At 40.0% G+C, this 16,922-nt stretch overlaps 1 protein-coding gene across 28 annotated transcripts in view; it reads left to right on the top strand.

Moving 5' to 3' along the window:
- Positions 1–16,922, top strand: part of SH3KBP1 (SH3 domain containing kinase binding protein 1) — a 361,548-nt gene that overhangs the window by 214,760 nt on the left and 129,866 nt on the right. For 2 of the 28 annotated variants that reach the window (XM_045383608.3, XM_005593128.5), the window contains exon 1: positions 4,491–4,628. The exons of 24 other annotated variants lie outside the window; for them this stretch is intronic. In XM_045383608.3, coding sequence (XP_045239543.1) covers positions 4,617–4,628 — 12 coding nt within the window. In that variant the 5' untranslated portion in view covers positions 4,491–4,616. Of the gene's footprint in view, positions 1–4,490; positions 4,629–5,083; positions 5,241–16,922 lie in introns of those variants that run through there. 2 more of the 28 variants (XM_074028998.1, XM_045383607.3) reach the window with 2 other exon arrangements.

Genomic DNA, 16,922 nt, shown 5'->3' with positions numbered 1-16,922 from the left:
AATCGCTTGAACCCAGGAGAAAGAGGTTGCAATGAGCCGAGATTGTGCCACTGCACTCCAGCCTGGGCGACAGAGCAAGACTCCTTAAAAAAAAAAAAGAAAAAAAAAAAGTATAGTGGTTATTAAACATGGAAGACAGATAGCCCAGGTTCAAATCTCAACTCTGCCTCTTCCTGGGACAAGTTACTTAACCACTCAGTGCTTTTGATTCCTCATCTGTAAAATTAGAGTAACAAGAGAATCTACCCCAGAGGCTTGTTGTGAGGATTAAGTAACATGTAATGGTTAGAGAAGTGCCTGGCACATAGTAATCACTTGATTAACGTTAGTTGTTATTGTTGTCCTTATTGTTATTAAAGTCGAAAGAGTACCTATAAATGACAGTACATTTTCCAGGGTTATTTCTTTATTGTTTATTTATTTTTTATTTTATTTTATTTTAGTTTCGAGGCAGGGTCTTGCTCTGTCATCCAGGCTGGAGTGCAGTGGCAACCTCTGCCTCCTAGGTTCAAGCAATTCTCTTGCCTCAGCCTCCCGAGTAGCTGGGATTATGGGTGTGGGCCACCATGCCCGGCTAATTTTTGTATTTTTAGTAGAGACGGGGTTTCACCATGTTGGCCAGGCTGGTCTTGAACTCCTGACCTCTGGTGATCCACCTGCCTCAGCCTTCCAAAGTGCTGGGATTACAGGCATGAGCCACTGTGCCTGGCCTCTTTAATTTTTTATTATGGCAAATTTCAAACTCCAAGAAGTACAATGGAATTTTGCTATATCTGTGTTAGCTGTTTGTTTCACATCACCAAGTCTTAAATGTCAGCTGCTAGAAAGTAAGTGCCATAATTTGGGACCTTGTCTGTGTTAGTCACCATTTACTGTTTATGAAAATAGTTGTTAAATGATAGTTGGCCCTCAGTAAATATTTGTGGACTGGATGGATGAAGATAGTGTTTTGTGCTAATCCAATTCTGGTTGGGATCTGCTTGCGGTCTAGCTAAGATTCACTCTTCCATTTGTTCATTAATTCACTCATTCATTCATTCACTGAAGCTTTATTGAATGCCTTTTATGAATCAGCAGTGTGAAGCTTTATTGAATGCCTTTTATGGATTAGCAGTGGTAGCTCTGGGATTTCTATGTAAATGAACAAAGGGGTGGCAATCCATTTGGAAAGGGATTGGCTAAATGGCATGTCTAGATGTTTTATTTGCATAGTAAGTGCAGTTTTTTTTACCTGACAGGTTATTTATTTGGGGTGGAGTAGGTCTGGTGTGGTTCATCTGAATGGAGTTAACACCTCCTGCCCTAAGTCACACCTTGGATCAGCTGTCATATACAGGCTTCTCATTTAATGCTTTGGATTGTCCCTACATTGGAGAGAAGGGGGTATGTATAAAAGTCATTATAATGTAAGGGGAAAGAGTAGCAGAGGCATGTCCAAAGCATCAATGAGAATAGAAAGGAAGAAACTACTAACTTTCCTCCAGGTCAAGAAGGAAGGGATGGGGTATCCTGGGTCTCTTTTTAAGGAAAGTGGTATTTGAGCAAGGTGTTAAAAGATGTTGGGAATTCGTGGTACTAGCAGTGTGTGTGTGAACAAGGAGAGAGCATGAGTATATTGAAGGAAGAGGTGGGTTAGGCTGGGGTGCAGGGGCCGTGGTGGTGGTAGTGGAGGAAGTGGGCAGCTGAAGGGGAGGCAGTACCTCTTCCTGCAGGGCTCTGCCAGCCCACTCACAAGCTGCCCTTCTTCTGGGTGGGCGGGCAAGTTGGTGAAGGAGTTCAGTTGGGCAGCAGCGTGATCAGATTTATACTTTAGAGAGATAACTGGGGAGGTGCCGAGGAATGTGGACTGGAGATGGGAGAGGAAGTAGCTGGGAGACTTGCCAGCCCCGGGGCTCCGTGGTTGATGACTAATTGGCCAGGCACCAGGAACTTCTAGTAGCTCTTGGAAAGGGGCAGATGGGCCCACCTCATGCACACTCTTTAAGCTGGATCGCCGTTGCCTGGGTTGGCAGCAACACTGACAGAAGAGCCAAGTTTCCTTTCAAAGAAAATTCTTTTGTGTATTTTGGGAATGAAAAAGCCAGAAGTCAGCATTCTACTATCTTCATTAATAGATAGGCTAAGAAGATAGAGACAATTTTTAAATTTTAAGTTGAGAGGGCCTTGTTAAATAGATTTACATGATATACACATGGGCATAAACATGTATGACTATAAGTCACAGATATTTATTGTGATTATTTATATATACCTTTACATTCAGCAGGTTTACCTTTCTAATTAGTTTTTTAATCAACTTTTAATTTTAGAGTAGTTTTAGATTTATGGAAAAGTTGTGAAGATAATAGAGTTCCCACATACCTTACACCCAGCTTCCTCTTTTGTTAACATCTTGCATTAACATGGTACATTTCATATTATCTTTTTTTTTTTTTTTTTTTTTTTTGAGACAGAGTCTTGCTCTGTCGCCCAGGCTGGAGTGCAGTGGCACAATCTCGGCTCACTGCAACCTCCGCTCCCCGCCCCCGATTCAAGCAATTCTCCTGCCTCAGCCTCCTGAGTAGCTGGGATTACAGGCACCCGCCACCACGCCTGGATAATTTTTGTATTTTTAGTAGAGACGGATTTTCACCATGTTGACCAGACTGGTCTTGAACTCCTCACCTCAAGTAATCCACCCACCTTGGCCTCCCAAAGTGCTAGGATTACAGGCGTGAGCCACCATACCTGGCCCATATTATCATTATTGACTAACGTCCATGCTTTATTCAGATGTCCTTAGCTTTTATCCAGTGTCCTTTTTCTGTTCCAGGATCCCATCTAAAATACCACATTCAGATTTCTCATCTTGTTAGGCTTCAACAATTTCCCAGACTTTCTTTATTTTTGATGACCTTGGCAATTTTCAGTTTTGTAGAATGTCCTTAAATAAGCATTTGTCCGAAGTTTTTCTCATGAGTAGATTGGAGTTGTGGGTTTTTGGGAGGAAGGCCACAGAGGTGAAGTGCTCTCATTACGTCATATTAATTCCATACTTATCGCTATAGATGTTAACCTTAGTCACCTTGGCTGACGTAGGTGTTAGTCAGGTTTCTCCACTAGAAAGTTCTGTTTTTTTCCCTCTTTCCATACTTGACTCTTTGGCAAAAGGGTACTCTGTGCCCCTCCCACTTAAAGAGTGGGGAGTTTCACTCTACCTCCTTGAGGGAGGAGTATCTAAAGAAATGATTTGGAATCCTTCACAGGAGATTTGTTTATTCTCCTCCATCCTAGTTGGGTTTTGATAAGGTAATTTTTTATCTGTTCTCTGAATTCCAAATGCTAATTCTGTAGCAATTGTATTTGTCATTTACCACCTAGTGACATCACCTACATTTGTGTGTGTATGTGATAAGTAAACAGATTTATGTCTTATTTACCCAAGGAGATTGTAAATTTCTTGAGGACTGGGACAGCATCTTATGTAAAGCCCCTTACAGAGTTGGATACAGTGTAGGCAGTTAATAAATATTAAGCAAATAGTTTTTAAATTAGTTTAATTAAAAATTTAAATATTGACCATAATTAACTGAAACAGGTCATCAAAGTCTAAGTATATGAGAAATGTGGTAAGATAAGGATACTATTTACTTGGCATCCTGATTTGTGAAATTATCCTGAACTTGTAATTATGGCTAATATGATATTTACTGTGTGCCAAGCACTTTTGTAAGTACTTTACATATATTATTTAATCTTCCAGACAGCCCTATAGGTTGGTGCCATTATCCCCATTTTATAGATAAGGAAACTGAGATGAACAAAGGTTGAATAAGTTGTTCAGGATCACAAAGCCAGGAAGTAGCTCAACTGGAATTTTGATCTCAAACACTCTGGCTCCAGAGTTTTGAACACTTAACCACTGCGCTCTAGATTCATTGAAGTGGCGATTAAAATGGTATCTCTTTTGGGGGAAAGAACAAGATTGTGATTTAAATATTTCATTCCAGCCTGTTAGGATACTCCTGATGACATGGCAGCAATCTTGCTGTATTTTTCCTAGGGGAAGTATTTCCATAAAGCCACGGCTGTTTTTCCTTCTTCAGTTTGTGTGTGTGTGTGTGTGTGTGTGTGTGTGTGTTCAATCTTTGTGCAATGCAACTAATTATATTTGCTTAAAATACAGGCATGTTCATGATTGATATGTCATATACAGACTATATTCTAGATATCCCTCACTCTCTAGCCATATGATCTGTTGAAAGATAGTGGGCTTTTTATTTCTTCTCTGGCATTTTTAAACAGAAGTGATCACTAGGTCTTGCCAAATAAACACTCCCTCAGTGTGTTCCTTGTCCAAATGGTCACACCTGGGGGCCCCAGAAGGGAGCCCAGATTGTAGCAGCAACATAGGCGAGGGAGGAGGACTTCTCGCGAAGCCACCCAAGCCATGAATCGGCCCTGGCTTCCTGAACCATAAACAAATGCGAGCTTTGTTCTCCCCATTCCTCGTTTGGTCCCAAGTATGACTCAGGGTTAGGCTGGGTCCTGAGGCTCAGTGCTGTTGGAAGGAAGTGGGAGGATTCCAGGGGAGTTCTGGGACCTTTTCAAACTGAAGAGAGGAGGCTGACTGCATCATGGGAGAAGAGGTATTCCTTTTTTTATTTTATTTTATTTTATTTTTTGCTTTTAGAGTTGTAATAAGTCCACTTAACCTGTATCTTATCTGTATATAACATTTTGTAGCAAGACTGGGTAATGGGTTTGCATTAGTGGGTTGAAACAATGTGTGTGCCAGCTAGGATCCCACAGAGGGGAGCTATGGATAAGCTGAGGAGGAACCTATCGAGTATACGGATTATTTGCTAAAGCTGAATGTTACTCTGGAGCTATTTAGCTGCTTTAATTCCTCCTGCTTTGGTCAATTTGGCCATTAATTTTTACAGATGTTTCCAATCTCTCTGTGTCTTGGGTTTTCATGTGCTCATATTGCAGAGAGAAATTTAGATGGGCAGTTTGCACAAGCAGTAACTGTTACACCATATCACAGAGATGTTTAGCAATTACAGATGTTTGTGCAGTAAACAAATCCAGCTTGCTTTTCAGGTTAGCTTAGGAGAGAAGGGTATGTCCATGCAGAGCAAGCCAGCTGTGGGGCGTTTCACTCTTGAGGGGCACCGACATTTGGAGTTTTCTTTGTGAGTGGAGCAGCTGTAAGTACTGACTTCTGGGTGCTGTTGAACTGCTTTTTTATGATAGAGGTAAAGATATTTGGCTAGTTTGTAGTGCTGGGCATTTATAGATATGTACTCATGTATAGAGAAAAATTAAGACACTAAATTATTTTGATTTTCTAAAAGTTTGCTAGAAATAAGTGGTCTTTTTTTTCTCTGTGAGTTGTTCATACTTGTCTACCTAAAAGCAGAAGTCTGTCATTTTCCAAACACAAAATTCCCTAAATAAACCACAGGATAAGTAAGGCTTACTGTGTGTCATATGTCTTGCATATCCCTGTCTCTCATTGAAAAAAATTTTTAAGGGGGGAATTGATGAGGTCTATAAAATATGTCCCTTTATGTCTTTTTCTCAAAATCTGTTTTGACTATTTTCAAAGTTACAAAAAAAAAAAAAAAAAAAAAAGCATGGCGAAAAGGAAACACATTGTTTTAACTTATCATTTTAAGAGTAGGGGAACTTCTTGAAAGGTTTTTAAATGGCATCTGTTGCTTGCCTAGAAAGGAGGACAGAGGCAGATATATGAGGAGAGTGCTGTTTAGGGGTTGGCTAGAATAAAAATATATTCGTAGGAAATGACTTGAGAAGATTTTCCTAGGGAAAGATAGCTTATGTTTGCTGATCTTATGCTGGATGTCTTTGTTCTGAGTTCTGATGAGTAGAAATCTGAATGAGGTATTTATATGCAAAATTAAGATGGTGAATCTTCCTTGGGGAAATGAGTGAAAGCATGATTGATTGTAAGGTGTGAAAAACATGGAAAACTCTCAGCAGCTAGGGCCTGGAGATGGAAGAGGAATGGTAGCCCCTGGGGGGCCTGACAGGTTTTGCCTTGGCCACATGATGTCTGAGCTACTTGTTGCGCTGGTGAGTGCTCCCTAAACCCTTTGCTTGTTTGTTTCTCAAAATGGAAATAGCTGTGTTACTTTTCTCATTACAAGAGCTCTTTGTAATGATAGTAATAATAATAATAATAATAATAATTCTTCAAAGTTGAAGACTACAAAGAAATAAAATACAAATCACCCTCAGCCAGGTGCAGTGGCTCATGCTTATAATCCCAGCACTTTGGGAGGCTGAGGCAGTTGGATCACTTGAGGTCAGGAGTTTGAGACTAGCCTTGGCAACATGGCAAAACCCTGTCTCTACGAAAAATACAAGAATTAGCTGGGTGTGGTGGCATGCACACCTGTAGTCCCAGCTACTCGGGAGGCTGAGGTGGGGGAATCACCTGACCCTGGGAGGTTGAAGCTGCAGTGATCTGAGATTGTGTCACTGCACTCCAGCCTGGGTGACAGAGTGAGACCCTGTGTCAAAAAAAAAAAAAAAAAAATTACCCACAATCCTATCATTCAGGAGCAACCATAGTTAACATTTTATATGTATCCTTCCAGACTTTTTTTTTGAAAGAGTCTCACCCTGTCGCCCAGGCTGGAGTGCAGTGGTGTAATCTCGGCTCACTGCAACTTCCACCTCCCAGGTTCAAGCGATTCTGCTGCCTCAGCCTCCTGAGTAGCTGGGACTACAGGTGCCCGCCACCATGCCCGGCTAATTTTTGTATTTTTAGTAGAGACAGAGTTTCACCATGTTGGCCAGGCTGGTCTCGAACTCCTGACCTCAGATGATCCATCCGCCTTGGCCTCCCAAAGTGCTCGGATTACAGGTATGAGCCACCACACCCGGCCTCTTCCAGACCTTTTTTTGAGCCTGAATATGATGCAGTACACACATCACTCTTCATTCAATAATGAAGTCATATCAAATGTTGCCTGTTTTTAAAAACTTAATATACTGTGGGAACCCTTTTGCTGTCAGATAGCCTCATGATTTCCCTAGGGTCTCTCTCCCTTGTAGAGATGCAGCACCGTTTGTTGAAGCAATCTCCCAAGGATAACTATTTAAGTTGCTCCCCCATTTTTAACATTAAAGACAATGTTCTTGTATATCCATCGTTGTTTCTTCCCTGATTATTTCCTTAGGCTGAATTTTTAAAAGAGGAATTTCTAGGTTAAAGGTCAACTTAATTCTGGCTAGTTTTGTTTTTAATGAAAATAATTCAAGTATATGGTAAAAAAAAGAAAGAAAGAAAGAAATCCCAACAGAACAAAAGTAAGACTTTCTGAATCCTATACACTTAACTTTACTTCCTGGTGGAAATCATGGTAAAAGTTATATGCACTCTTGTAGATATGTGGAATTGGTTTTTTATTGTTGTAAAATATATATAACATCATAAATTTTACTACCTTTACCATTTTATGCTTTGTTTTGTTTTTTGAGACAGAGTCTCACTCTGTCACCCAGTCTGGAGTGCAGTGGTGTGATCACAGCTCACTTCAGTCTTGACCTCCTGGGCTCCAGTGATCCTCCTGCCTCAGCCTCCCGAGTAGCTGGGAGTACAGACATGAGCCACCATGCCTAACTGACTTTTTTATTCCTTTTTTCTTTGAGATGGAGTCTCTCTCTGTCGCCCAGGCTGGAGTATAGTGGCGTGTTCTTGGCTTGCTGCAAGCTCCGCCCCCCGGGTTCACGCCATTCTCCTGCCTCAGCCTCCCGAGTAGCTGGGACTACAGGCGCCCACCACCATGCCCGGCTAATTTTTTGTATTTTTAGTAGAGACGGGATTTCACCGTGTTAGCCAGGATGGTTTTGATCTCCTGACCTCGTAATCCGCCTGCCTCGGCCTCCCAAAGTGCTGGGATTACAGGCGTGAGCCACTGTGCCTGGCCTTTTTATTCCTTTTGTAGAGACAGGGTCTTACCGTGTTGCCCCCAGACTGATGTTGAACTCCTAGCCTCGAAGGTTTCTCTCACCTCAGCCTTCCAAAGTGCTGGGATTACAGGCATGAGCCACTGTGCCTAGCCACCTTAACCATTTTTAAGTGTGTAGTTCAGTGATATTAAGTACATTCATATATTTGTGTAACCATCATCACTATCCATCTCCAGAACTTTTTCATCTTGCCAAAATGAAACTCTGTACCCTTTAAACAATAACCTCCCATGCCTCCTATCCCTGACTTCTGGCAGCCACCTTTCTTCTTTCTGTCTCTATGAATTTGACTAGGTACTTCACATATGTGGAATCATGGGATATTTGTCCTTTTATGACTGACTTATTTCACTTAGCATGATGTCTTCAGAGTTCATCCATGTTGTGGCACATATCAGAATTTCTTTTCTTTTTAAGGCTGAGTGTTATTTCATTCTATGGATATAATTCATTTTGTTTATCCATTCATCTGTTGATGGACATTTGGGTTTTTTCTATCTTTTGGCTATTGTGAATAATGCTACAATCTTCATTGCCATACCAATATTTGTTTGAGTTCTTGCTTTCAATTATTTTAGATATATCTCCAGAAGTAGAATTGCTGAATCATATGGGAACTCTGATTTATATTTTTTTGGGGAACTGCTGTACTGTTTTCTACAGTGGCTGCATTGTTTTACATTCCCACCAGCAATGCATGAGAGTTCCAATTTCTCCATGTCCTCACCAACACTTGTTATTTTCTGGTTTTTTTTTCTTCTTGTAGCCATCCTAATGGATGTGAAGTGGTATCTCACTGCAATTAGAGTTGGTGTTCGTGTTGCCTGTCACTGAGGGGGAAGGAAATTATTATTATTCTCATCTTGAAATGATGAGTTGGGAAACAGTCTTAGAATCACTATTAACTAGCTGATCAGTCATGTAATCTGAAGAGACTACAAATTGCTTAAAGGAAGAACACAGCCCCACTGTTCACCCAGCCCCAAAGAAAAAAATGAGTGGAGTGCCCAGGTAGTTACTTGGTTTCAGAGGTTTAATGGTGACCAAGACTGCTGCTTTTCATGTTGCCCAATCCACGTACCTGAATCTATAGTCAAAGGTTTACTGGAGAGTAGATTTAAAACAGTTATCTTGAAAAAAGATGAATTTATCTTTTGTGCAACAGTTATTAATAATTCTAAGTGATGGTATGTGATTCATCTTATGTGGTGGATAAAGCTAGCTTTGTGATTGATTTTTTTTTTCCTCTTCACCTTGTACTCTGGAATTCCTTAGGGGTAGAAAATGAAAGTCCATTTTTTACAAATTATTTGCTGAATCGTTTATGTAATAATTCAATTGGTAGCCTTTAGTGGAGTGTACTAAAGTCTAAGTATTTAATTGTGACCCTCTTTTGTTCTTTACTTGTATTAATAATTGTTTTCATAATATTTATATCCTGAAGTATGCAGATGCATTTGGTTCCTGAAATCCAAGGTTTTAAAAATTTGAGTGGCCATTAAAAATATCGTGTCTTTGTACATAGCTGTCTTTTTCTCTCTGATATTCTCACTAGTTGTAAAATGATATTCTAGCCAACTGGGTTTCAGTGGGATGGAATGAGTTTAATGCTATATAAAAACTGGCAACTTTAAAAGAAGCTATCCAGCTTACTTTGACTGCATGGTGGTGTGTCTTTTCTTACATTAAAAAATTTAGATCACAGAGATCAGTCAGTCAGCAGCCTGTTTTGTACTTCTCTGTGGCATTGGAGGCCATTTAAAAGCTACAGGATGACAGCCTTATTCCCAGCTCAGGCTCTTAATGTTGGAGGCTAGATCCCAAATAAATGTATAGCCATAAATGCTCTAGAAACAAATTGAAACATCATAATAAACCTCTAATAGATATTACACCTCTAATAGATATTTTTTTCTCTCTCTAAACCCGACCTATAAAATGAGCAATTCACAAAATAAAAGTGTGCTGGAATTGCCTCTAAAAGACACTTCTTTATCAAAAGGCCGTCCTCAAGCCATTTTACGAATGCCCTGTGACTCAGAAGTGTCACCTCAATTAAAGTTATCCTTGAACTCTTAGGAATCAAATAGGCATGGTTTGGTAAAGTGAAGGCAGAAAGTTGAGGTCTGTATCACTCAGAAGTTGTATTTCTGTTTTGTCATTTAAAATGAGGAAAGTAGAAATGATAAAGATGGATTTACTGCCTCATTTTCTTTTTCTTCTTTTACTTGCTAAGATTTTTCACCCACCAGTGACTTTAATATATTTTGCTCCATTTGTTTTGGTAACATCTGCTCAATCTGTTCTTTTTATTTTGAATTCTTAGTTGGGTTCTCATTTTCTCTCTCTATTAGAAGCAGCTTTTCTGGAACTTCTTGGGTACCTTTTCTAGACTATTCACAAAGTCGATAACAAGAGGAGTAATTATGTAAAAAGTGTCAATATTTTTAGATCCTAGAGTGGTCCAAAACTGTCCTCTTGATGTAGTGCTTAGCATTGTCTAGTTACTACATTGGAAGAACAAGATGCCTTGTATATTTTAAGTGTCTAATCATGTATTTATTTTGCCTCAAACCCTGTTACTCCCTTTACATTCAGGCATTGTTAGAAGCAGAGAAAGTAGACGTACAATACTGTTGTTTTTTTCAATTCGGAAGAGGCTAAAACATTATGAAGCTGGTAACTCTATGCCCACACATGGAAATAATCTGCCTGAGCAATTCCTGTCACAATATCAATTTGCAATAGAGGTGAGCAGAATGTAATTCATGGACAACCTTGCTGTACTTTCCAGTGAAGGGTTATAGGATCTCTGACATTTTGGTATGATTTTTGTATGCAGTGCCCAAGATTTCAAGCAACTCTAGGTTTCTATGATCTTTAGTCATAGGTCATTTGGCAGGAGAGGAGAAAAGTGGTCTGGATAAGAGATGAAAAGGGGTCTTGAGAAAATTAATGAGACGCTGAAAGAGATACAGCTGGGTCAGGGAGTGATCACTAAGTTTCCAAGTAATAAAATTTGTTCTGTGGGGCCGTAGAGCAGCAGTGTGTTTGTGCGTAGCCCAACCCTGACTTTTCTGTATCAGTTGAAGATTGGGAGTTGATCATCTTGGCATGAAATTGAGTGGCTAGAAAGAAGTAGGGGTAGTATCCTAGGGGGTGATGACATAAGGCAGTGACGATGGTTAAGAAATTAGAAATCAGGAGTGGTAGAGAAACGGTGGTCATTGCAGTAGAGAGAGACGAGTAAACGGAGTCCATGAGGAAATATATTATGTAGGATTTGACAGTTGACTGTTCTCTGGTCTCTCTGGTGACTGAGAGAGAGGGGCCCCATTGATTGATTGATTGAGAGAGGGTCTTGCTCTGTTACCCAGGTTAGAGTGCAGTGACATGATCATGGCTCATTGCAGCCTCCTCGACCTCCCAGGCTTAAGCAATCCTCCTGCCTCAGCCTCCTGTGTAGCTAGGACTACAGGTGTGCACCACCATGCCCAGCTAATTTTTAAATTTTTTGCAGAGGTGAGTTTTTACCACATTTTTCAGGCTGGTCTTGAACTCCTGGCGTCAAGTGATCCTCTTGCCTTGGCTTCCCAAAATGCTAGGACTACAGGCGTGAGCCACTGTGCCCAGCAGGGAGCCCCATTTAACTTGAAGCATGGTGATCAGGTTGGAAATAATGGAGAAGTAGCCAGTAATAAGGGTCGATAAACTATTCATTGTCCTATGGGGGTGAGTATTTGGAAATCTTTTACTGAAAGTCCCTATAAATTTGGGTAGATAACCAACTGAAACCTTTATGTTTGAACTAGATAAAATGTAATATCTCAGGAGTAGGGAATGTGTTGTCAATTCCAACAGTACCGTTCCTGATCTTTGTCTTCCTTTGTCACCATGTTCCATGAATCTGTATTGTGTTTTCTCTGTGCAGAGCCTATAGCAGGTCTTTGTGGAAGGCACAAAGAAGAATTGCTGCTCTCCGGAACTTATAAGTGGAGAACATTGAAATGAACATTCTCCATTGTAATAGAAAAGGACAAGGAATTTCTCAAGACCAGAAAAATGTATCAATTGGGATATTTTACTGTGCACATTGTCTTCCCTACTCTTCTTAAAAAAAACCAAAATATCCCTCTTAAAAAATAACATAACCACAAAAAGCACCATTTAAGAAGCACATGATTAAAATAGGTGATTTCATGTTTTGTTTTGTTTTTCAAATGAGGATTTTCTTTTGCATTTTTTGTGGCTTGGTGCCTTTGTGTGTATTACAGAGAAAGCAGAAAATAATGGAGAAATATTTTAGTACAGGAAGATGAGAACATGCAAAATGAATGATGAAAGACTTACCATTTATTCAGATAATGAGGATTTAATTTGCCTAAAACTCAGGCATCTTAAAAGAGAACTTACAACCCTAAGACTCCTGTTCCTCCCAAGACTTGCTATTAAACTGAAGTTAAAATGAATGAAAGAATGAATGAATATGAATGACTGCCAAGTACAGACTATATTGACCTTTTGCTTCACCAGACCGGAATTTACTCTACAAAAAGTTTCATCTTAACTGCATTTACTGAATCTGTCCCCACCCCAAACTTGAATCCCATTTTTAAAAAAAAGTCAGTCATGGTTTTTGAAGTCAGCAAAATCAAAGTATGTTCATGTTAAGTGGAGATGCTTGTCAAATAGCTGAGAAATGAAAGTATCTGTGAAATCTGTATAATTTTAAAATTATGATATACTTAAAGTAAATAGTTCTAAGAGTAACAAAAAAAATGGAACCTCAAAATTTGGGGAGCCTGGTTTTCATCACACTTGTTTTTTCTCCCACTTGAGAAACTGTAATTACTTTGATTTGTGTTTCAAAAGAATTTTTACTTATGAAGAACTAGAGAACTGCTAGAAAACTGAACAATTAAGCTATGGATCCTATGCAAATAGATGACAACCTTTAAATCAATACTTCTTCAAATACTGGGAAATGAGGAATCTATAAGCATTATCCTTGAGCATATATGAAAAACGTTACAAAGTGAAGTTAACTCTTTTTTTCAGTCCCTTACAGATGTATGAATAAGGAATTCATGGGTTTAATTAGAAGACCAGGAAATATGTTTTTGAGTTTGAAAACATTTGATACAATGTCTCAATACTTTATTTGGATCAACATGAATTGGAAATTACTTTACATCGTCTACTTAGTCACAAAGATATTAACTGTAAAAAACTATAAGTAAAGGGTGATGATAAATGGCAGGGAATATTCTATATGGGTGGTGTCTTTCGAATTACTGTCATGACTCATTTTACATCTGATGTTCTTAACGTCCTTACTAATAACTTGGAAAAGAAAATATAATGACACACGAATGAAAGCTGCATGTGATTTCTAGTTGGGAGATGTTGCAAACCAAATCAGACCTTATGGAAAGACATCAATAATGTGGAGGGGTAGAACATCATTTTTCACTACCTCAGTGTATGCTATTTTCTTAGAACTTTACTTTTTCTGGCCGGGCGCAGTTGCTCACGTCTGTAATCCCAGCACTTTGGGAGGCCAAGGCAGGTCGATCACCTGAGGTCAGGAGTTCAAGACCAGACTGGTCAACATGGTGAAACCCTGTCTCTACTAAAAATACAAAAATTAGCTGGGCATGGTGGCACACGCCTGTAATCCCAGCTACTCAGGAGGCTGAGGCATGAGAATCGTTTGAACTCGGGAGGCGGAGGTTGCAGTGAGCCGAGATCGCACCACTGCACTCCAGCCTGGGCAACAGAGTGAAACTCCATCTCAAAAACAAACAAACAGAAAAAAAAAAAACTTTATTTTTTCTGATTATAAAAGTAGTAACTATTTTGTAGAAACACTAAAAGTAAAAAAAAAAAAAAAAAAAAAAAAAAAAGTAAAGAGCTAAAAAGCACTGATAATTTAATCACGCTGGGGCAATCACTGTTAACTTTTTAAAATATTTACTTTCAGTCCTTTTACCATACATTTTTAACTGGTTGAGATCATATCACACACATAATTTTTTCCACACACATAACTTTGTATCTTTTCCACTTAGCATTATATAAAATTTCCCATGTCATTACAAACTTTTTGTAAACATCCCTTTGAAAGGCTGTGTGTAATGCTCGGTTTTAAGGCTCTAGATACATAGAGGACCAGATCTGGGAGAACTGGAATTTGGTGGTTGCGTGAATTCCCATCAACATTATGTTTAAATCTACCATGTTATAGCTGAGAACGCAACATTTTCTTTACAACATAAACATAAAAATACCGTGGGAAAGCAGTTTGGGCTTGTGGACTGCATAGAAGTAGGCATTCTGCAAAGACTTGTTGAATTAATGTACTCCCTATAGGATCTGAACAGGATTCCAGTTCTCCCTTCCTTACTTATCTTGAAAGAAGCCTTTAAGAGAAGCCTTTGGCAGGAGGCCTGGCCAATTCCAGGTAAAGGACTATGAATTCAGCTTTTCATGTCTAAGTATCTGGCAGCTATTTCCACTAGTGGCTTTAGAAATCTGTACTACCTGAGTTGATGGTCTCATCTGGCCCGTTTCTTAACTGCGTCGGGAGGAGTATCTGGCCTGGCAATTTAGGATTTCTTCATCCCTTACTGAATGGATGCCAAGCTTTGCAAAAGATGGCTTGGGGTAATTTTCTATGGTGGTGTGTTTGCTCCTGAGTATCAAAAGTTTCAATAAAAGGCTTTCTGTTCTCTGACAACAGCCCATTTTCCCCAGATACATGCCTTGTTGTTTTTCCATCATTAACAGTAGATAAGTTTGGATGCAGCCAGAAGCAGTTGGCATGGACCCGCACTTGAGGGACTCGTGGGATGGTCTTCCAGCCACTCACTGTAGGCACCGTCTTACCTGATGCCTTCTTGACCTGAAAGTTCTTTGTTCCATTAGCTTTTTCCTCCTGGGCAATGACTTCTATGGTGATGGCTGTTGCTTTCCTTCTCTTTCCATGTTTCAGTTACCACTTTCCTCCCAGCATGTCTATGATGTGTAATTCTCTTATAAAAGTTGCTTCTTGCTCATAAGTCCGCAAGCAGAGGAATGGAGCAGTTAACCTGCTGTTTCAAAAAGTTGTAATTGAAACCGTCATTCTCTGTAACTAGAATTCATAAAGAAGCATTATGATGATAGAGTTTTTAATTCAGTAAAATTCAATAACAGTAATAATAGCTAAGCACTTTACCTACCTAGAAAACCTATGAGATGTATATTGTTATGCCCATTTCGTAAGTGAAAACTGAGGCATAGAGAGGTTAAGTAGCTTCCACAAGATTACATAACTGTAAGTCTTCTTAATACTAATTCAATCTTACCACTAGGTGCTGAAAGTGGCACGGGTTTATTCATTCCATTGTTAGATCCCTAGTGCCTAGTTAATTCATTGCATTCAGGCCTCTCTCTATAAATCTAAATATTTTGTGATGGATGTTGAGTTTCCTGTTGACTGAAGTAAATTAAGAATATTTAGCATATCCTGTGCAAGGCACATGGGCAGATACAAAGATTACCAGAACCCAGTCCTCCTCCTCCAGCGTTTATAGTCCAGTTGATTCAACAGACACATAGAAAAGTAGCCATAAATACAAGACAGAGGACAGTGAATGCTGGTTTAGAGATTCAAAGTGAGTTCAGTAGGAACATGGGGGAGGTGAGAGAGAATTCCAATAGTTGACATCTAGGATATTTTCATGGAAGGCATACAATATGGATTTACCCCTCATTGTTGAATATGTCTTACTAAGTAGTAACTGGAGTGTCCTGAGCTTAATTTGATCTCTTTTGGGATCTCTATTCTTGAAGCACCTTAGAATCATCTTTCTAAATGTTTTGCTATACATCTAGAAGATGTATCAAATGTGGACCTTGGCTGGGTGCAGCAGCTCATGCCTGTAATCCCAGCACTTTGGGAGGCCGAGGTGGGAGGATCTCTTAAGCCCAGGAGTTGGAGACCAGCCTGGGCAACATAGTGAGACCCCGTCTCTAGAAAAAAAAAATTAAAAATCAGCTGGGCATGCGGCCGGGTGCAGTGGCTCACGCCTGTAATCCCAGCACTTTGGGAGACCGAGGCGGGCGGATCACCTGAGGTCAGGAGTTCAAGACTAGCCTGACCAACATGGTGAAACCCCGTCTCTACTAAAAATACAAAAATTAGCCAGGCATGGTGGCAGGCACCTGTATTCCCAGCTACTCAGGAGGCTGTGACAGGAGAATCATCTGAACCCAGGAGGTGGAGGTTGCAGTGAACTGAGATCGTGCCATTGCACTCTAGCCTGGGCGATGAGAGTGAAACTCCGTCTCAAAAAAAAAAAAAAAAAAAGCTGGGCATGATGGTGTGTATCTGTAGTCTCAGCTACTTGAGAGGCTCGCTTGAGCCCAGGAGGTTGAGGCTGCGGTGAGCTATGATGGAACCACTGCACTCCAGCCTGGGTGACAGAGCAAGACCTTGTCTCTTACCAAAAAAAAAAAAAAAAAAAAAAAAATGTACCTTACCTCTGGCTGTATTTAGGAAGCTCCTGTTTTGAATAAGTATGTGGCTTGAACTCATTCTTTCTAATAAAAACAAAATATAAAAATGATATCATTGGCGGGGCATGGTGGCTCACGCCTGTAATCCCAGCACTTTAGGAGGCCGAGGTGGATGGATCACAAGGTCAGGAGTTCGAGACCAGCCTGGCCAACATGGTGAAACCCCATCTCTCCTAAAAATACAAAAATTAGCTGGGCGTGGTGGCAGATGCCTGTAATTCCAGCTACTCAAGAGGCTGAGGCGGGGGAATCACTTGAACCCGGGAGGCAGGGGTTGCAGTGAGCCAAGATCGCGCCACTGCACTCCAGCCTGGGTGACAGTGCAAGACTCTATCTCAAAAAAAAAAAAAAAAAAAAAAAAAAAGAAAGAAAAA

The sequence above is a fragment of the Macaca fascicularis genome, chromosome X, assembly GCF_037993035.2.
Source record: "Macaca fascicularis isolate 582-1 chromosome X, T2T-MFA8v1.1".
Taxonomy (NCBI): Eukaryota; Metazoa; Chordata; class Mammalia; order Primates; family Cercopithecidae; genus Macaca; species Macaca fascicularis.
The sequence above is the reverse complement of the archived record's forward strand: the minus strand, read 5'-3'. Positions and strand labels throughout refer to the sequence as shown.